General features: G+C 31.4%; 1 protein-coding gene across 3 annotated transcripts; it reads left to right on the top strand.

The window, feature by feature from the left end:
* The first annotated feature begins 38 nt into the window (after window positions 1–38).
* Window positions 39–22870, top strand: LOC139527369 (uncharacterized). Of its 3 annotated transcripts, none has more exons than XR_011665341.1 (5): window positions 39–131; window positions 6677–6749; window positions 7319–7476; window positions 8642–11632; window positions 18692–18767. XR_011665341.1 is itself a non-coding variant. In XM_071322777.1 (4 exons), exons 1-4 carry the CDS (start codon window positions 11572–11574, stop codon window positions 22782–22784), a joined length of 486 nt encoding a protein of 161 aa, XP_071178878.1. In that variant the 5' UTR covers window positions 11372–11571; the 3' UTR covers window positions 22785–22870. The 3 variants fall into 3 exon arrangements, 1 of the variants encoding a protein (XP_071178878.1); XR_011665342.1 differs by lacking the exon at window positions 18692–18767 and adding an exon at window positions 18382–18404; XM_071322777.1 differs by lacking the exons at window positions 39–131; window positions 6677–6749; window positions 7319–7476 and adding exons at window positions 21388–21545; window positions 22594–22870 and having other exon boundaries at window positions 11372–11632.

Genomic DNA, 22870 nt, shown 5'->3' with positions numbered 1-22870 from the left:
TAATATTTATAACTTTTGTACCACTGTGACGTTTTTAAAATCAAAAGAAACCATATTCATATGTACATGAATGTCCAAAATGACTGTTCTCAACTGGATTATCATTATTGCTGTCTGCATATTAAATGAAGGTATTTATCGTTATTAAGTTTTGTGTCATAAAAAAGCCCCAAAAACACGAAAGTTCTGACATTGCAAAGTTAACACAGGATAGGGTTTTATATAACATATAAATATGATTTTTTTTTAACTTTAATTTTTGTCTTGCTCAAACTTTTGTTTTCAGTGAAATATTATAATTTGAGTTTGTCTATTCGTCAGTTTCCTTTTTGACCTGGTTTTGTCAGTCTTTCCTCGAAGGTTGTCAATAAAATTAACGGTTCTAATTTTGTTGCACCAGATGCGCATTTCGACAATACATGTCTCTTCAGTGATGCTCGTGGCCCAAAAAATTGAAATCCAAAGCTTATAAAAAAGATTAAGAGATTTAATTCAAAAGGTCCAAAAAGTATAGCCAAATCCGTGAAAGGAATCAGAGCTTTGCATGAGGGATGCTTTGCATGTCAAATGTTGACCCCTCTAGTAAATACAGCAGGGATTAAAACGAGAATTAAAAATCTTCACCTACGTACATGAATGAATGAATGAATCTTTATCGCGAAATGACAAAACAAACAACATATACCACATAATATACAACACGAGTAGACCACAGAGAAAAAATAGTATAATACAATGACATATACAGTTATGAGACTATATCAGATGTATAACACAATGATATATATATATATATATATATATAGAATGATACATGGCACAATCCGTATCGCATGCCGTATCACCACGAGATACCAATATCAGTCCAGAGGGCCGAAGGTCCCGAGTGCTGATATTAACGGACTGGTGATACAGTATGCGATACGGATTTTGCCATGTATTATTCTGTTTATCATATATTTTTTAAAACCAAATTAAAATCGTAAAAAAAATGCATTTATGCGAAAAAGAACTTCACGAAAATTATGACCAAATAAACAATAAAATTTCAGAAATTTCTACATCTTATTGTACTTTCTTATATAAAAATCGCTCGTCAATTTACTTGGTAAAAATTATTGGAAAAAAATCGATTTTAGTTGAAATGATAGGACTTATTTTTTTTTTATAAAGAAACAATTTTTTCCCTAATCTTGAAAATACAGCAACTGGACGTCAAAGGTCAAACGTTGACGTCATTCTAATTATGACGTCACCAAACGAAAAGACAACAACTGTCATATTCCTGACTTGGTACAGTCATTTTCAAATGTAGAAAATGGTGGATTTAACCTGGTTTAATACCACTAAACCTCTCACTTGTATGACAATCGCATCACATTCCGTTCATTTTTGATACTGTTCTTCAGAAAATGGGATTTACTTCTCATACAATTTTGTACTTTTACGTAAAATTCACAGTTTTTACCTTTTGGACTTAAGTTCATTGTGCTTAATATATACTTTTAATTATTTCTGGTTGCTTTCATTATTCATAATCCATACCTTTCAATCAATATATTTTGAACTTTGAGTGACATTTTTAATCCATAACAGTTATTCGATTAGTGAACGCATTTTTGTGTTGATATGGTGTAAATCAATCACCAATCAATCAGTTTGGGAAAATTCAACTTATTCCTAAATGTATGTTCTTAATTATCATAATCAGATTATCATTTCGCATTTATTCTCCCAAGTTCTGAAAACAATTTTAATCTTTAACAGTGAACAATATCAATCAGATTAGTTGGTATTTGAAGTCTTGGTAAATCTTTTGTTTTCAGTGTAATATTATAACTTGAGTTTGTTTATCCGTTAGTTTTCTTCTTGTCCTGGTTTTGTCAGTATTTCCTGGACGGCTTTTTAATTGCCCCATTTTCCCCTTTAGTAAATGTATGTGTATTTCGTGCTTTGTTTTCGGCTTATCAACTTTTCATTTTAGCCAAAATAGCTTTCATTTACGCCACAAACCATATTTCATTTGCGCAAACAAAACAGAGAACTACCGAGTATACACAGAATAACTTTATCCTAAAAAAATTCAATGATAACTTTTATAACATAGTTTTCCTTCGCATAATAAAACATAATTTATCAAAAATTAGTCATTATAAAATCATAATAAAACTGGCACTATACACTGTGTTCAGGCCGGATTTGACACGAGATGTTCCCGCTACCGCTCTCTATGTATACGACGTCACTATGGTTGTGACGTTAACTATCGCAGAGTTCCAATACAAGTACAATTTCAAGCAGACGATACCACCAGTCTACGATATCGGTACCGAGCCAGAATCTTAAGATGTGTTCGATACGAGTAGGATTTTTTCCTCTTCTTTTTTTCTTTATCAAAATGTCCTGTACCAAGTCAGGAAAATGGCCATTGTTATATCAAAGTTTGTTTCTGTGTGTGTTACATTTTAATGGTGTGTTTCTGTTGTGTCGTAGTTCTCCTCTTATATTTGATGTGTTTTCCTCAGTTTTAGTTTGTAACCCGGATTTCGTTTTTAATAAATCGATTTATGAATTTCGAACATCGGTATACTACGGTTGCTTTTATTTAGTAGTCAACACTTCGGTGTTTACATAAGTATCAATTATATGGTAATTTTTATAAATTTTTATAAATTTTATAATTGCAAAAGTATGAATTATTAGAAAAACAAAGGATTTTCTTATCCCATGGATAGATAACCTTAGCCGTATTTGGAACCACGTTTTGGAATTTCGGTTCATAAATGCTCTTCAACTTTGTACTTGTTTGGCTTTCTTACGATTTTGATCTGAGTGTCACTGATGAGTCTTATGTAGATGAAACGCGCGTCTAAATTATCAGCCTATGATAACTATCATAAAAGTGCAGTTTCCAGACTGATAAAGAAACAAACGAAGTCACTGGTCATTCATAAATGATGAATGATGAATGGCAGGTCCTCTACAATCGATTATAATTTGGTCTCGCTCAAATTGAAAAAAATTACAAGAGACAATGTTAATATCTGATCAACAAACTAACATACATCTCTCGTCTTTTATTTCTTCATGGGACTCAAATTAAGTTTTATTTTCTTTGTATGGAATTTCTCTGGTCAAACTGTTTCCAGAAATATGATATGTATATATAGAATGAAATTCAAAACAGTGTGGCTGTGGCCATTGATTGACACATTAAATTCATCCATTGACTGGGACAATTTACGTGAACGTTTGTCTGTAAAGACCACTGTTCACGACGTACCTACGATAGACATTTAAACTATGGGGTCACCAAAGGTTTCTTAACGCCTTTAATTATAAAATAATTCGAAAAATCAATCAGGAATAACCTTTATGTTTTGATTTATATAATTGATATAAATCAAAACATCGTGTTATTTCTGATTAATTTTTCGAATTACTCTATTAAGGTGTTGAGAACCTTTGGTGACCCCATAGTTTAAGTGTCTTTAAAAAGTACATAGTGAGCAGTGGTCTTTACATACAAACGTTCACCTAAATTGTCCCAGTCAATGAATGAATTTAATGTGTCAATCAATGGCCACAGCCACACTGTTTTGAATTTTATTCTACGTTTAATATTTGGATTTGTATGATACATTTTAGACTTGAAGCATAACAATTCACAATCTATCAATATACGTATACATAACTATGTTTAGGTTGTAATATTATTCTAGTATATCTATTATTAAACGGAGTCAGCTACATTATTATGATCCGTATATAGTTATAGCAATCACAGTGCAGGCTACTTTATCATGATTATGATTATGTTCCATATTCGTATAAACTTATACCATTGTTATGAAACGAAGTCAGCTACTTTATTATGATTGTGTTTTATATAAGTATATAGTAATACCAATCAAAGAGGGATATTTTATCACGATTATGACTATATTTCATATTCGTCAGTTATACCAGACACAGCGTGACCTTATCATGATCATGATTATGTTTTATACTCGTATTTATTTCATATTATAAGATAAAACGCCCCTTAAAAGGAATTTATTGGTGCTTTAAACTCGACCAATCCGCTCACAAACAAATAAAATTCAAACGAATGTATTTGTGTATTTTTTTATTTAATGATTAACTTGCAGTAAAAATAAAAAATGATAACGTCGTTGTTATTTTCGCTGCCATCTTGTTTACATTGGTTACGAAAAGAAGTTCGGTCAACGTCGTCAATCGAAAAATAACCAACGTCAAGATCAACTACCGGAAGTCCTCTCGAACAAATCATATCAATGTATTCCCTAATATGCAAATCCTATAAGATTTATTGGTGAATAATTAGCTTCTCTGCTTGTATAACAAGAGGCGTCATGACGTTCTTTATTCTTCAGTAATAATTTCTATCGGTCTTTAACATAAAGAAACCAGACCAGAAAACTGTTCGTTAATAACAACTTTTACAAGCGAATGACCAGTGGGGCGTGCTTTCTCTGTTAAAGAGAGATGTCTCTTTAATAAAACATTTTTTCTGTTGTTGAATTATTAGGTCTTTCCACCTTTCGTGTGGAAAGACCTATTGATTTTGTTCTGATTATTTTTATTTTCTTCCGCCTAATTTTTTTCTTGCGGTGTAAAAATGTTTCAAAAGATGTCGCTTAGTTTTTTTGTATATGAGATCATACAGTCTATACGCTTTTGAAACTCACCCTGTTTAACCGAACACTTTTCTTTGTAAGAGTTATCTCCCCAAACACTGTTTTTCTTGTTATCAGATCTCCTCCGCAACCGTAAAAGAAAGCGACAAATTTATTTTTCCAAATTGCTCGTTATATCCTCAGGATGTTACGTTTTATTTTGACCGAAGCTATAGGAAGACCCCATATGAGAGTAATTTCCCCTTTTGTATTGAAATAAGTGAAATAAATTTGTAACTGGAAAACCATAATTGATAGAGGCCTAGGGTCTTTTGATTTGAGGCCCTTGCTCAAAAAGTATGAAAATGAGGTCAAGGTCAAAGGTCAAGGTCATGTTCAAATTTTTGATTTTGGCTTGTTATCTCTTATTTTCAGAAATCATACAAGATATCGACAAAATATTTTCACACATTTGTTAGTTGCGACATGTCGTAACATGTAAATTTTACTTAAAAGGGTACGTAACATTTAATGCGAGTTTTGCCCCCTTTTATATCTAATATTAGTTGTATGGTAATATAACTCATTAACAATATAAAGTAGAGGCCTAGAGTCTTTTGATTTGAGGTCCTTGGTTGATGACCTTGAAATTGAGCTCAAGGTCATAGGTAAATTTAACGTTCTAGATTTTGACCTTTGCTTTTTCCTCTTATATATACATAATAAAGCCATGGGACTTTTGGCAAAAGGTTGCAAGCAATGTGACCTTGAAAAAGCCAACCGGAAGTGACCTTTTGTAAACCGGAAGTAGCCATTATTTGTACTAATTTAATGTAAAAGTATATAGAACAATCTAGTTTTGGAATCAGTGTCAAGTAAACTATCAAAACATACCGGAAATAACATCTTTTAAACCGGAAGTAAAAAATGATCTCCCTTATGTATATCTTTTTGTATAGAAACAATATATTTTTGGAATCAGCGTCCAATAAGCTGTCATTTGACGCTAAAATTGACATTTAAAACCGAATTTTAATATTTTCATATAAAAAAGATCCTTACTGGTGGAAAGACCATCAATGGTTCTCTGAACAATTGGTTTTTAATTTTTCATGTTTTCGTTAATTAAAGAATTATAGAAAACTTTATTTTGTTTTCATATACTGAAAATATTAAGCCATGACGTTGTCAGTTTCAGTTCAATCTATGAGTTTGACTGTCCCTCTGGCATCTTACGTTCCTCTTTTATGATTGTATTCTGATATTGTTTTACATCTCAACCCCTTATTTTGTTAATTTTGTATTAACATTGTTTCATATATCAAATTTATTTGTTCAGTGTATGTTCACTTATTTTTTTAACATGTCTTTTGATAAGGTTAAGTCATTTCAATTGATATTTTACAGTGTGTCTTTCTATGTTGTTATGTTACACATTTGTTTCAGGTTGGGTGAAAGTTGGCGTCTATTTAAACGTTGAAATCCACTGCAGTTGTTTGCAGCTGTCCTAAGTCAGGAACCTGATTTTCGGTGGTTGTCGTTTGTTCATGATTTTCAAAAGTGTTTTTCGTTTCTCGTTTTTTATATGGATTAGACTGTTGGTTTTGCTGTTTGAATGGTTTTACATTGTCCATTGTTCGAGCCCTTTTTAGTTTGCTGTTCGGTGTGAGTGTAGACTCTGAGTGAGGACCTGTTATGGTTTTTCAAAGTGTGAAATAGATGGAGAGTTGTATCATTGGCATTTTTACCACATCCTTTTATATCTATCATGACTACTGTTTATATTTGTATACAGATATCTCACCCATATTTTATCATGATTATGATTCTGTGTTATATTCGTTTATAGTTATACCAATGTCAGTAAGCTTCATTATAATGATTATGATTATGTTTTCCATTCGTATAGGGTTACACTAGTCACAGCCGTCTACATTACCATGATTATGAGTATGTTTTATATTCATATTTAGTTATACCAGTCACAGCCGGTTTCTTTATTATGATTATGATTCTGTTTTTATATTCATATTTAGTTATACCAGTTACAAGCAGTTACTGTTATTACAGCTACTACTACTCCTACAGCTATTGTAGTTATTCTGGACTGTGAGTATATTCTAGATAATTATGCAATATTGTGTGTTTCAAATATCCTTTTTGCGAATATTATTGCATCCATTACTAATAGATTTTTTTTATCAAAGAAAGGACATGTTCGAACCTATAGTATAGCAGGTAAAATGTTCTGATTGGAGCGCTTTTCACCACGCAAACCGGTTCAGATTTTTGTATAGTGCAGACAAAATTTTTTTCAAATAAAATTATACACAACGGAACTATAAAAAACCTGTCATACAAGAAGCCGGTTTAGCTAACTATAAAACCAGGTTTGATTTAAAATTTCACCGGAAAATACATGAACCAAGTCAGAAATGTGAGATGTGGTATGATTGCCAATGAGACAACTCTCCATAAGAGACCACATTACACAGAAATTAACAGTTATAGGTCACCGTATGATGTATTTTCCAAAAATTGTGACATCATCTTTGGAGTTGCAAACCAGAAGAAAACATTGTTGAAGATATATACCTAAGATATTTTAACATAGTATAAATAGAGCAGAAACATGTATCTTATAATCAGACTGGTAATTATTCACTTGTACATTTTAGTTCAACTTCTGCTATTCCCGGGATAGTTGTTGGTTGCATCATATTTGGAGTTATAGTTTTTGTTGTTGTAATGCTTGTATGCAAGTCTATGAAAACCAGAGGGAATAGAGGAACCATTGTGCGTCCAACCGCAACCATAGCTACTGTCCACGCTCCACGTATGTAATACCGTAACTTATAGAATTGGAAATGGAAACAGGGAGTGTGTCGAAGAGAAAAATATTCGACCAAAGATCAGATAACATTTAAATGCAAACAATGGATTTTAACACAGCGCAAAATCCCGCATGCGGAACCAGGCTTAAGTTGTACCATGACCAATAATATTTAGCGAACAAAACCACTCTAAACTCCAAAAAAAAAATTAAATTAAACAAAATTAAAAGAACAAACACACAAGATCAACAGTAGCTAGAGGTTCCAATCTTGAAACAAGCACATAAGATTGCTTGTCTTTATTTAAATATATCAACCCTTCTTCTTTACCTCTAGCAAACGTGGAATAAACAAACACACATCATCTTCAACATTGGGGACTTCTGTTTACAGTTCCTCTTTATCATACTAAGTTTAAGTGCAATAAATTCCATTCACTATTTGTTTTTTGCAGAATTGGACCTGATTGTAGATCTTGTCTTGCTGATTATATTTGTAATTCATAATTTTTTTATCTATCTTTTATGGTTTAAAGATAATGGACAAAACACCCAAAAATTAATAAAAATCCTCTTTAGAAAGCAACAGTTTTGATAACCAGTTCAATGAAGAATTAGCTTATAAGATCTATTGGTAGATCTTGTCTCTGGTTACTTATGTTGTTTCTCTTTATCTCCTGTTGTTTCAAGATAATAATCAGAATGTGGAAAAGTAGTCAAATTTGTCACTTTAGGGCAACTACTTGGGCCAAGTGAGCTAAAACAGATAATTAAGCAATAGAAAAAATGATCTCTTTGATACTAAAGTAATAAGCTTCCTATCGATCATATACATATAAAAATCCTGAATTAACATATTTGCAACAAACTCAATTAAACATTTGTGTACACTAGACCTATGTCAGAGCCGATACTGATGTTACATTATTTTAGATCTTAAGATATATCTGAAGAATTTTACGCGTTCAGTTCTTCAACATTTTGTTTTGATGTTGCTATGTTTAAAAAAAAAATATATTTGTACTTTTTACATGCAGATAATGTTTCATGATTTTTTTTTTAAATCAGTTGAACTATATACTATTTATTTTTCTTCATTTCATTAAGTAATGGTTAAGATTAATGTCTTTATTTTTATTTTCCTACTTTATTTTTTTTTGTATTTCAGCTCCAGGACCATCATTTCCAAATCAGCCAGCTGGGATGAGTTATCCACCACCACCAGGACAAAATATGGCATACCCACCTCCCCAGGGACAGTTTGGTTACACACAACCCCCTCCTCCTCCGGGACAATTTGGTTATTCACAGCCTCCTCCTCCTCCAGCTTATGGAGATTACGGGGCTCCACCACCGAAGTATTAGACATAAATGTTAAGGAAAGATAAACAGAACTCAAGTTTTTAAGATCCACAATTTCACAAATTCATCAAAAGGATTATTACTGCTATGCACTGTGTTGATGTATTTTTTTCTGAAATATTTCCCATACACCTCGAGCAAGACACAATTGACGACCTAAAATGTGTTACACTGTGACAATATTTTTCATATTGAAGACAGGAATACACACTGTAAAAATATTCCTCATATTGAGAACAGGAAGATAATGCAATAACCTTCATACATGATCCGAGTTAATTGTATGTTGTGATTGTAGAACCCTTTTTTATTGCATAGACCGGTAACAAAGAACGCCTACAAAAATATATAAAATAAGTATTTATGAAACAGCGATTCACATTGAGATTATACTGCAATTTAAGTGCTTTGTTATAAACGTTATATACCAGAAAAAACAGTTTTAAATGTCAATGTTTCATACTCATGAGTTCAAATAAAGTAAAAGATATACTTTTTTCTGCTAAATGAGATATTCGAAGAACATAGATATTTTACAGTTCAACTATTCAAAGAATATATTGGAAAATCGATTTCAGATTTATGTTCCGGGATTTCTTATAATGGCATGGTAACAGTGATGTTTCCCAAGGAAAACATTCCATATACAACACGGTTTCTGGAATGCCTTGTCAAACACGTTATTTGGAAAATCGTGACCACAGGAAGTTACGTCAAAAATCATACCAGTAATTGTATAAAAGATATAAAGATTTTCCAATAATTTGAAAAATGAATTTCGCCATTCATTTTTCTGTTAAACAATTTTAAGGTAGATTATGTGTTTCAATTATAATTCATAATTTTTTCTAATAGTTTGCCAAAATGCAGCTTATATCATACTTTTTAAAATATAAGAAAGGATCAAGGGGCCTATTTTCTCGCAACAGGTTGTTCAAAATTGACAGATTTTGTTTAGATTATGCATGGAAAACTCAATTTTCTGCCATGGACCGAAAACTACACCATAGAATTTTGAGATAAATTTTAGGAAAATAACTCTTATATTATCCTTTTAGATAAAAAAAGAAACAAATGGGGTCACGGACTCGATTACTTGCTACATAATAAAATAGGTAAATTCCTAACTCATTCTATTGTAAAAGTAACTTTATCTGAATTATCTGCCCTTATATTTGAGTTTCCTTCCCTTATTTGGCAAAGTTCGAAAAACAAAAATGAATTTAACAAAAGTACTCTGTTTTTGTAAAATACAACCAAAGATATGAAGAAAAAAAAACATTTCAATTTTTATGGTGAAATGAAAACTATTACACATGAATTACCTACTACTCTCAAAATTTGCACATTTTATTGAAGATCTAGACCGATCTTTTTCTGGTATTTCAAAATCAAAGACGGAGGAAGACACTCAGCTACCTTAAATGCATATTTTTTACACTTGGCGCCCTACTTTAAGAGAACTTTCGCACACTGAAATATCGTTCGCATATGTATGTAATAGTTCTCAGTATGTGTTAAATATTCACAAATCAATCAAGTAGAATGAATTAACTCACCAAACGATTTAGCTTTCCCTTAATAAAAGCTACTCGAATAATTTTGTTTGTGTATCCTCTTTATCTTTTGTTATTGATCTAATTGTTTACGTGTTTATCGTCACAGGGTGCTACTTGGGATATTTATAAAGATATGCCTTATTTACGTCGGATACTATAATATGTTGACTGCCATAGGGCAGGATTTTGATGCAAGAATTGTTCAGTTTCTAATTTCATGCCTGCCTATAAAATTGTCATAACTTTATACATCTTTCTTATAATATTGTACATTGATATGTCTTAAAACGTCTTAAACAAATTAACTGTTATCAAAACTTTAAATTTTTGAAAAATTAAGACTTTTCTACCTCAGCTATATTTGGCAAAACTTTTAGGATTTTTTGGTCCTCAATGCTCTTCAACTTCGTACTCTATTTGGCCTTTTTAACAGTTTTTGATTCGAGCGCCACTGATGAGTCTTTTGTAGACGCGCACGTCTGCCGGAAATATTTTTTTCTATCCTGGTATCTATGATGAGTTTATATATAATAGTTTAATGTAACACAACAAGTACATAGGTGCCTTTTTACAGGGACTCATGCCTATCATTTGGTGCTATATCAATGAAATTCTATATTTGTTTTAATTATGGGCATTGTTAAAACAAGTACAAATATGGACATATTCAAGTATATCATCAAGGATGCGCTCGACTCAACGTGGTATTTTGGTTAATTTCTTTTTATTGAAAATAAACGCTAGCACACCATAGACAATCAATTGAGTAATTTATGTTCATACTGTTATAACGAAAATCTCTACAATAAAGCGTATGTATTTTCTGTCAAAATCTTACTTTGTTTTGTCACAAAATTACCATTTTCTTTTAAATGCAAAGGAAAACAATCAAAATCATTGCAGTAGAAGACTTCAATTTGATAATAAACTCTAAATAATATAACTTTCGAAATATCGTTATATCAGTCTCACAGAAGGGCCATAAACCATTATCATATACTAGTTTCGTTGTGTTTACGTTCGTTACACGATATAAACTTTGCATCCATGTACTGACCATTTAAATACGTCTACTTATAATACGTAATACAAATATTTAAACGTTATGACTATTAATAATTTTTGTACTACTGTGACAAATTAAAAATCGGAAGAAACCACATTTATATGTACATAAATGTCAAAAATGACTATTCTAAACTGGATTATCGTTATTGCTGTCTGTATACTAAATGAAGGTATTTATCGTTATTCAATTTTATGTTATGAAAAAACAAAAACCACGGGAGTTCTGACATTGCAAAGTTAACACAGGAAAGGGTTTTATATAACGTATCAATATGATTTAAAAAAAATAACTTGAATTTTAGTCTTGTTCAAACTTTTGTTCTTAGTGAAATATTATAATTTGAGTTTGTTTATTCGTCAGTTTCTGTTTTGCCTCGTTTTGTCAGTCTTTTCCCGACGGGTTTTGATTGTCCTATGTTGACCCTCTAGAAAATGCAGATAATAATTGACCGAACAGAGGGAATTAGACATCTTTCTTTATCTACGTCCGTATACACCAACTATACAAATTCAAAGCCTCTTGTAAGACTGATGAATTCCAATAGACAAGGACATGATGCATACAAACTAATTCAAACTATTTTGATTCTAACACACACAAGGTGATCAAAAGTATATAAGTTTTTAGTGATTAACTCTCGTTGTGACGTATTTTAAGTGTATATCTATTTTATCATGATATTTATGACTCTTAATAATAAAAGCAGGCAACAACAACAACCATTGTTGATTTGAACCGTTTAAATAAAGGTGTAAAGAAAAAATTTGGCCTTATAAACCACTACTTACTTAATACATTTAAATGTCTTGACATACATTAGACTCAAATTGTTTAGTGAAGACTAAAACTAAAAGATAAATAAATGAAATCTGAAGTGACCACCATCGACACACATATAAAGAATACACAAGTTATTTTTATAAACTCTTTAATCTGAATTGAATTAACAACTAAGTAATACCGTGTACTTAAAAGTATTAGCTCTTAATAATTTTGGAAAATGTGACTTAACTGCTCATACAATTTTGTACTTTTACATACAATTCACAATTTTGACATTTGGACTTAAAACGCATTGTGCTGTATATATATTTTAGGGTTTCTGTTTATATTTCTTATCCATAACATTCATTCGACATTTTTTGAACATTCAGTGACATTTTTTAATGTGTAAAAGTTATTCGGTTAGAGAGAATTTAACTTATTTTTCAATGCATGTCCTTAGTTATAGTAATTATATTATTGTTTCATATTTATTCTGTCAAGTTTTGAAACATTTGTTCTGCCAAGTTTTGAAACTACTGTTATCTTTAACAGTAAACAATATCACTCAAAGTTGTAATTTGATGTCTCGCTAAAACATTTGTTTTCAGTGCAATGTTGTAATGTGAGTGTGTCTATTATGTAGATATAGGAAGATGTGGTATGAGTGCCAATGAGACAACTCTCCATGCAAGTAACAATTTATAAAAATAAACCATTATAGGTCTTCAACACGGAGCTTTGGCTCACACCGAACAGCAAGCTATCAAGGGTCCCAAAAATTACTACTGTAAAACATTGAAGTCAGTTTTCTTTTCCTGGTTTTGTCAGTTTTTCCTCGACGGTTTTTGATTGCCCCATTCTCCCCCTCTGGGTAATGAATGTGTGTTTCAGTGCTTTGCTTTTGCGCTTGTTGCCATATCATTTGAAACAAAAATACTTTCATTTGCGCCTAAATTACTGATAGATATAGGTCAATAGTAGAAAACAATAGATTTATTCCAAATATACTTTCAACAATAACTTTCTAACACAGTTTTTGTTTGCATTATAAAACATATTCATCAGAAAGTAGTTATCATAGCACAATGATAAAAGCTCTATACACTGGTAAGTTCTATTGATAACCATGGTTGTGTTCGTTCAAGTTTTTATATTTGCTGTTGTCTATATCTGTTGTTTTCTTTTTTTATATACACTTAACGACTTGCTACCATTTTTAGACCATAAGATAACCTATGTTTGTAATCATTATGAATTACATTCTAATTCCTCTATTTGAATTAAAATGTTTAATGTTGTGTTTCTGTTGTGTCGTAGTTCTCCTCTTATATTTGATGTGTTTCCCTCAGTTTTTGTTGTGTTTTTTCACAATTGATTTATGAATTTCGAACAGCGGTATACTACTGTTACTGCCTTTAATTGCCTCCGAATTAACAGTGTCCATCATGACACCCCAAACTGGTGAATATTATATAATTTTAAACTAAAGTGACTCACAGTTTTGTATTAGAAATGACTATAAGCTCTTTGGATTATCAAGGAGGAATACTTTAAAAAAAATATGCACGATCCGTTATAAGTTACCTTATAGGTTCTATAGGTTTAGTTTTTGGCACACATGCAATATAACCTTGTGGCGAAAATGAAAAGTTGGATTTTGTAAAAATTGGTGCAAATACGCTTGTTTCTTCATGTCAATTTACTTTTGCATATATATATAGTTTGCGATTTTTTTTAATATATATATACACGAGTCTAAATTGAAAACTACGTTCAAACCTATGATTGCGTTGTATAAAAACCGCAATTTTTATACGTGTGCATGTAAAACAAATTTCGTTGTAGAAGGGTCTAAATACAGCACAAACAACATTTTTCAAAAGACCAAAAAAGTGAAAAAGTATATTTAAACAAAACGCATTTGACTAACAGGTCGAACAACTGATGTTCTTTAACCCTGCTGACTGCCATTGGCGATTGCCAAATAAAATTGATGACAAGATGTAACAAAATGGATCTTAATATAAATTTAATACTAAACAGAAAACAATTATTTTGTGGCCACAATGTTATGCCACAAACATAAGGTGTCAATATGTTTTTTGTACACCAGATCCGGATTTCGACAATAAATGTCTCTTCAGTGATGTTAGGGATCGAAACGGTATTTGGAAGGCCATATAAAAAGTACCCTCATTTTTAGAAAAAGTACCCTCATTTTTAGATAGACTCTTGAATTTTAAGAGTCAATTTAGGATGAACGGATCATATAAACCGGAGGGAAAATATGATACAAGCCCAAACGAAAAAATATATACGAGTCTAAATTGAAAACTACGTTCAAACCTATGATTGCGTTGGATAAAAACCGCAATTTTTATACGTGTGCATGTAAAACAAATTTCGTTGTAGAAGGGTCTAAATACAGCACAAACAACATTTTCCAAAAGACCAAAAAAGTGAAAAAGTATATTTAAACAATATATATATATATATATAATTGATGAACCAAACATGACTTTCAAATGTCCATCCGACATAAAAGTATTCCATGCTAAGATGTTGAATTATAAACTCGTGTTAAAGGGTTTGAAGTGTTAGTTTGCACTATAGTTTTACACTCACCCGACTCAGTCAGTCACATAGTCTATCGTTAACATTCAGAGAATTCGTTCGTTTTGTTGTCAGGGCATAACACAATCCAATAACAGGTATCCACTCAGTCAGGCAATTGTTATACAAATCCTACCAGTCACTGATTATCCATAAATGATGAATGACAGGTCCTCTACAATCGATTTTTGTTTGATTTAGATCAAATTAAAAAAAAGTGCAAGTGGTAATCTTATTAAAATGACATGGATAAAATCTCTTTGTTCTTAATGAGTTATAATATGGATAATGCACAACAAAGGTGTGCATTAACTACATCAGATGTACTACACAGTTCAAAATTACTCTGACCTTTCGGGGGGCGGACACGGGATTTTGACAGGGTGGGTAATTCAATAAAGTGAAAAAAAACTATCACCGAGTGTAGAGAGACTAAAAACCATTTTGTAACGATTTTATGCTAAAACATGATATGTTTTCTTATCAAAGGGTGGGACTTGCAATATTTTGTATTCAATGTTAATCTTAAATGAGGGTTTAACAGTCAAACCGAATAAGAATTATTTTTTGTAATTTCTGCCAAAAAAAGAAATATATTTTGCAATATCCAAATAAATTAAATCTGATTTGGATTAATTTTGTGCTTAATGGATTTTATTACGACTATATAAATATGTTTGCCTTTTTAAAGACTATTTTACGATCGAATTTAACGAGGCAGATTAATGAGACTTCATACATGTTTTCAAAAATAAATACAGTAGAAAAAAATTGGAGGGAGAGGGGGAAGTAACAGATTGAGGAGAGACACATTTTTTCCCAGGTTACTTAATACTCTAAATTTAGGTACATCTCTCCTCGGTTCATCTCCCTGTAAGCATATAATTGAGGAAAAGAATGGCAATTGGTCTATACTCAATAACCCTTTCAATTTGATTTTTGTTACACATTTAAAAAGTACACCAAACGAAACTAAAACTAGACTATACGTCAATAAGGGAGCTACCATTAGATTTTTATCTGGGGGCTATGTTGAAATTTGAAAAAAAGGTAGGACTTTTAACATGTAGTTAAAAAGAGGCAGGATGAGAAAAAAAAATAAAAAAATTCAATACTTACCAACCTTTAACTACATAAAAGCGTATTTCCCCCTTTCCCTATAAAAAAAACTTTCATAAGAGCCGTTTATTGCGGAATTTCATTAATATATTTTTAAAATGTTCACGTAAATCGATGACGTCATGTGTTAAAACAGTTATTAACCAATCAAATCGGTATATCTAATTTAATCTGCACGCTCAAGATGACCCTTTAACCGGAACTCCTACGTCGTTCGGGTTAAAACGGGGCACGTGAGCTGTGCAGATAAATGATACATAGCGACTTGCTGGGTCAATAACTATAAGTTCTAATCACCCAACTTACATAAATCTCTCGTTTTTTAAACTTAATTAGGTGTCTTAAGACCATCCTATCTTTATTCTACCCGAATATAGTGTGGATTTCGCTTTTTGCTCATTATTTTACGTGCAAATGAACATTAAATGAAACTCACGATCGGTTGTTAACTGGTATATAAAAAAGTGTGCATGATTTAAAACTTTGAATTTCGTGTTTCACGACATGATGACACTACAAATTCAATTCTTATTTCAGTTTTTTCAGTAGCGTCCTTTTTTTTTTTATATAATTATAAAATTATGATAAATACATCTGAAATCATGCATTTCTAAACATGTAATTATAAAATTCTTAAACGATTTTAATAATTCATTTCGTCATGAATAAATGTTTTATCATAAAATTACTTTTACGATTGAAAATTTCTTGCGTCTGAGATAGCTTCGAGACACAACGTAAGGGTGTTCTAAGAAGTCCATCCTAAAATTGGTCTTATGCTGTGTCTTAGGACGAATCTTAGGATACTTTTGACAACACCACTCCAAGTTTTCTTTTTTATGGAAATGCACTGATCAAACTATTTCCAAATATATATATATATATATTTACGTTGATAACATATTTGGATTTGCATGATACATTTTTGACTGGGAGTAAATATGGTAAAACAAATAACAATATATATATATAACTATATACCTTTTTTAAAGTTATACCCTTAAAATATTCTTTAACGTATGTTTATTATAAAACGTAGTCAGCTAACTTGTTATGAACATGTTTTATTTTCGTATATATTGATACCATTCACAGTCGGCTTCTTTATTATGATCATGTTTGTGTTTATATTCGTATATAGTCATTCCAGTCACAGCGGGCTACTCTATCGTGATTTTGATTCTATATATTATTCATATATTGTTATACCAATCACAGCGGGCTATTTATCATGATTATGATTCCATGGCCTGCTATTACAAATCACATTTTATGACAATCTTATGACTATCATATGATATATCATAGCATGTAAATCAAACATGCCTTAAGATAGTCATACCTGTGATGCTCTTATAAACGTAATAAGTGAACTTACGTTTTTATTTTATTTCAAATATACATTAAATTAAAAAATAATAAACAAATATAAAATTAAAGCACAATAATAATAACCATTCTAATTATTTACGAATATTATCTTTTTATTTTTGTTAAAATTTTTGCATTATAATGAACATGAAATTATATATAAAAAGGAATTATAATCTGTTGTGATAATAAGTTTAAATGACAAGGTTCACTAATGGCACAACATGGCGTAAAACATCAACTTTATCATAAAACACCAAAAAGTTCTTAACTTGGTTCGTAAATGGGTCTATTTCAAAAGTATTAATGCTAAATATATCAATTCTTTTCATAATGATGATTTTGTGCATTTTTTAGACCTAAAAGCTTTTGAAACACCTTGACCGCCACCTACGATCCAGAATGTGTTGTAACCAAAAGATTCAAATTTTGATATAGATTTCATCAATATAAAAACTTTTTGGATCGTAGATGGAGGCCAAGGTTAATTATGCCAAAAACAATTAAAATTATGAACAAAAAGTACCAAAATTGACCTTTTGATACAAATTATGCTCATTTAAGTGGTCATTGCTCCATAAATAATAAAGTGCTAGAAATTTTTTTTTGTCTTAGTAGTATTATCACAAGTATTTCTATGTGACATTTGTAATTTTTTACCCCAATTTAAAAAACATAAAAAAATCAGGGCCAATTTTAACCCTTCGTGAACCTTCTCCTTTATTTGTACATATTCACCGTGTATAACGCCACGTGCGGGTGGCAGTTTCGAAGCTATAAAAAGAAGTTCAAGTATCAATATTTCTTTTTTGAGAATTGTAAGTACTTAATAATGTATTGCACGGAAGGAACTGAAACATAACCTATGTTCTACAAGCAGAAGCAGACGTTTTCAGTGCTCTGTTTTCTCAAACACCTCTCCCTAGCTTTCCGTGTCACAGTCGGCTCCTTTATCATGATTATGATTCTGATTCATATTCGTTCATAGTTAAATCATGCACAGCCGGCTACTACATCATGATTATGATTCTGTTTTATATTCGGTTATAGTTATACCAGTCACAGCCAGCTACTACATCATGATTATAATTCTGTTTCATATTCGTATATAGTTATACCATGCACAGCCGGCTACTACATCATGATTATGATTCTGTTTCATATTCGTATATAGTTATACCAGTTACAACCAGCTACTACATCATGATTATGATTCTGTTTCATATTCGTATATAGTTAAACCATGCACAGCCGGCTACTACCTCATGATTATTATTCTGTTTCATATTCGTATATAGTTATACCATGCACAGCCGGCTACTACATTATGATTATGATTCTGTTTTATATTCATTCATAGTTATACCAGTCACAGCCAGCTACTGTTATTACAGCTACTACTACTCCTACTACTATTGTGATTCCTCATATTCCTTGTGAGTATATTTAATTATATATATAAGATGGTTACAATATTCTTTGTTTAGAATATCTATTTTACAATAGGATCGCATACAATACTAAAAAAGAATGCTTGTTAAAGAAAGCAAAATTATCGAACCTTCAGCACAGTAGGTCAAATGCTTTATTTGGGTTGCTTTTTACGCACAAACCGGTTATTTTTTTTCTCGAAAAAAAACAATAGACGATCAATTTGATATTTCTGAATCTCAAAAAGAGAATGAATTATCATTGATATGGTCGAATATGTAAATAAACTTTAATTTTTCGAAACACTTAAGAAATTTCTACTCTAGGGATAGATTACCTTAGATGAAATTGAAAAAATCTTTCCGAATTTGTGTTCTCAATGCTTTTACACTTCGTATTTTATTTGGCCTTTTTTCGAGTGTCATTGATGAGTGGACGAAATACATGTCTAGCGTACAGCAAATTCACCTATCTATGATGAGTATCAAAAAATGAGGCATGATTGCCAAAAAGACAACTCTCCACAACAAACCAAATGAGACAGAAAGTAAAAACTTTAGGTCATTGTACGGCCTTTAACAATGAGCAAAGACTATACCGCATAGTCACCTTTAAAAGGTCACAAATGACAAATTTAAAACAATTTTAACGAGCAAACAAACGGCCTAATTCATGTCCAAAATAATGAACAAAAACATATATGTAACACAACAACAAGAGACAATCATAATCATAAAAATTCCACAAAATGTATTCTGAACTAAGCGATATTTAACTTTGCTGACTATTAAACAGTTGCCAACATACAGTGTAATTTTTATATACTGTGGTCGCAGACAAGCATCTATTGCTAATAAATTTTGTTAAATTATATCACAAAAAAAGCCGTGCAATATCTATGATTTAGAAAAATTAGTATTTGAAAATACGTCTTGGATAAATTTAGAGTTATTCCCCAATCTATTGCTTTTAGAAGGGTTGTTTTAAAATCTGTTCATCGTGTGCATTTTGAAATAATTTTTTCTAAATATCTCTTTTTTTTTTTTATTAATTTCAAATCTATTACCATTTCATACAACTAAGTTTCTGAACATAATTCACGAAATCGTTGTCACTTTGTCTAATGCTTGCGAGTGTAAATATCCTTTGGTACCTTCCGCGTCGCAGATCGTTTCGTTCTTGAAAATTACATAGCAATCTTTTATAATTTATGAACATATTACGTACGGTAGTCTATTTATTTAAAGTAAATTTTCCTTGACACGGAACTTAATATGGGGACGAAGTCCCAAATTACGGAAGAAAAATCAATAAAAAAAAAAAAATTATTCTAAATGTCATTGTTTGTAGAGACTCATGTTTAAAACGGAACTAAGCAAAGAGTATAACGATTTAAATTTTGAAATTGCCGAGTCTTCACACAACTGTCCATTGTTTTAGAATTAAAGTAAATATGAGAGACATCGTCTTTCAAACTGTGACAGGTTACCGGAAATATTAAACGCACGAGATAATGTTATGTAAAAGCACTATTGTAAGTTTCAAGTACTCCTGAAAATATGTTTAGGAAACATAATGATAATGGAAAAAGACAAGTACTTTGAATGAAAAACTGTCAAAATCCTGTTTTTTGTTAAACTTACACATGTTATAGAGTATGTGGTTATCTCACCCCACCCTTTATTTCTATATTTTCTGATGTCGTTTACTTTTTGTTTTGAAATATCTCTCCATCCCAGACGTCAAGACAACATTTTTGTTCTAATGTATAATTTCAGAGCCTAGATTTCATTTTTTTCTATTTTATCGTCGGTTTTGCTTCCACGTCATAGAAAAAGTCTACTGCGCTAGGCCAGCGTGACGTATTGTATGGATTTTTTTCTCCTTTGTCGCTTTTATGGCATTCATTCCCTACTCTTCTGGGTGTCAAGTGACCCTCGGCACCTGCAAATCTGACGGGACATTTGGTGATAGTAGTTTTTTTCGCGATGAAGACAATTCATTTAGATCTTAGTTTTTCCCAGCTGTTAGGGACATTGCCGTGTCTGACTCTTTTGACCAAACTAACAGGACTATATTGGTTGATATGGATGTGATTTTGAAAAAAAATCCATATGATTTCTCAATCAACAAGTTTTAAATACAACAGATACATTGAATTCTTGTAAATTTAAAAAAAGTTTGGTGTACGGAAATATATACCACGCGTGTTTACATTGACTCCAATTTGAAGTGTAGACTATCCGACTGAAATCAATATGTTACAAAATTTCCATCCAGCAGTCAAAACCTTTCCACAATTCTGACTAATGTATTATCATTCATTTGCGTATTCACTGTGTTATGTGTATTCGTTTTCAACAAATGTGTCTTATTAAGTAAAGTTCAATGAAGACAATAGGTCTGACTGAAGTGGCCTGCTTATTGTCAAAAGTAAGGTGAAATGTAAGCTAAAACAGACAAAATGAATATTTGAAGTATAATCCTTATTCTAGAAAATTTAAAGGATGTAATGTAATGCAAACCAGAATATCATATATTAGAAATAACCTGGATGGGTTAATTTTGCGTAAATATAGCAAATGAAGTATCTGTTTTATCATATTTGTAACTTGAACATTTCAGTCCAACTACTGCTATTCCCGGGATAGTTGTTGGTTGCATCATCTTTGGAGTTATAGTTTTTGTTGTAATTATGGTTGTATGCAAGCAGATGAAGACCAGTGGGAACAGAGGCACCGTTGTAAAACCAACTACAAGAATTACTACTGTCCAGGCTCCACGTATGTAATACAGTAACTATGAGAACTGAGAAAGGAAACGAGAAATGTGTCGAAGAGAAAAATATTCGACCAAAGATCAAAAAACCTTTTTAAGGCAAACAATGGATTTTTAACGCAGCGACAAAATCCCGCATCTGAAGGCGGGCTTCAGCTGGCCCCTGAACAATACTTGTGTTGCTGGTTATTTATGCTGTTTAAATTTTCCTTTTATCTATTATTGTTTTCAAGATAAAAAGCAAAATGTGAAAAAGTAGTAAATTTGTCATTTTAGGGCAATTACACCAATAAGAAATTGTCTGACAACTTTGACGTAAAACATAATAGGTAAAACTCAACATACTGAACATTTTTGCTCCTTCAGACTTTCTTTTTTCATAGCGTATTTTAAAATAAATGACCAAACTTACATTTTACACCTATGTTCTATCTTGGTTGGCGAATGGGGTCATCAGACACATTTTTGAAATGATGATTGTGGTCAATTTTGGTTGAATTTGGGTTTATAGTTTCAAAGAAGATGATCTTTGTAAAAGTAACGTGGTTCGTCGGGCCAAGTGAGCTAAAAATGGATAATAAGCTATATAAAATGAAAAGTGATCTCTTTGATTGCAAAGTATTTAGCTTCCTAGCAAAGATAGAGATATAAAAATCCAGGATTAACATTATTTGCAACAAACTAAGTTAAAGATCAGTGTAAACTGGACCAATATCAGTTCGATTTATGAGTTTGACTGTCCCTCTGGTATCTTTCGTCCCTCTTTTCCGATCCTGATGTTACATAATTTTCGATCTTAAGATATATCTTAAGAATTTCAAGCGAAAACAGTTCTTTAACATTTTGTTTGATGTTGCTACGGTTTAAAAAAAATATATATTTGTACTTTTTACATGCAGAGAATGTTTCATGAAAAAATTGTCATATCTAAATTAGTTGGATTATATACCATTTATTTTTCTTCATTTCATAAGTAATGGTTCAAATTAATGTCTTTATTTTCATTTCTTCTGATTATAATTATTTTCCTACTTTATTTTTTGTGTATTTCAGCTCCAGGACCATCTTTTCAGCCAGCTGGGATGAGTTATCCCCCACCACCAGGACAGAATATGGCATACCCACCTCCCCAGGGACAGTTTGGTTACCCACAACCTCCTCCTCCTCAGGGACAATTTGGGTACTCACAGCCTCCTCCTCCGCCAGCTTATGGAGGTTACGGAGCACCACCACCGAAGTATTAGACATTAATGTAAAGGAAAGATAATCAAAACTCACAAGTCTTCAAAATACACAATATCTCAAATCTATTAAAGGATTATTACTGCTA

Source organism: Mytilus edulis, chromosome 1 (assembly GCF_963676685.1).
Source record: "Mytilus edulis chromosome 1, xbMytEdul2.2, whole genome shotgun sequence".
Classification (NCBI taxonomy): Eukaryota; Metazoa; Mollusca; class Bivalvia; order Mytilida; family Mytilidae; genus Mytilus; species Mytilus edulis.
Note: the sequence above shows the minus strand (reverse complement) of the source record. Positions and strands in the feature narration are given on the sequence as shown.

Bases quoted from the DNA above. Each gene is read 5' to 3' on its own strand.
- LOC139527369 (XM_071322777.1), top strand. From the start codon at position 11,572: ATGTCAAAAATGACTATTCTAAACTGGATTATCGTTATTGCTGTCTGT. The intron at 11,633-18,691 runs GTATTTATCGTT...ATTCATTCATAG, and splicing joins TGTCTGTATACTAAATGAAG to TTATACCAGTCACAGCCAGC. The intron at 21,546-22,593 runs GTATGTAATACA...TGTGTATTTCAG, and splicing joins TACTACTGTCCAGGCTCCAC to CTCCAGGACCATCTTTTCAG.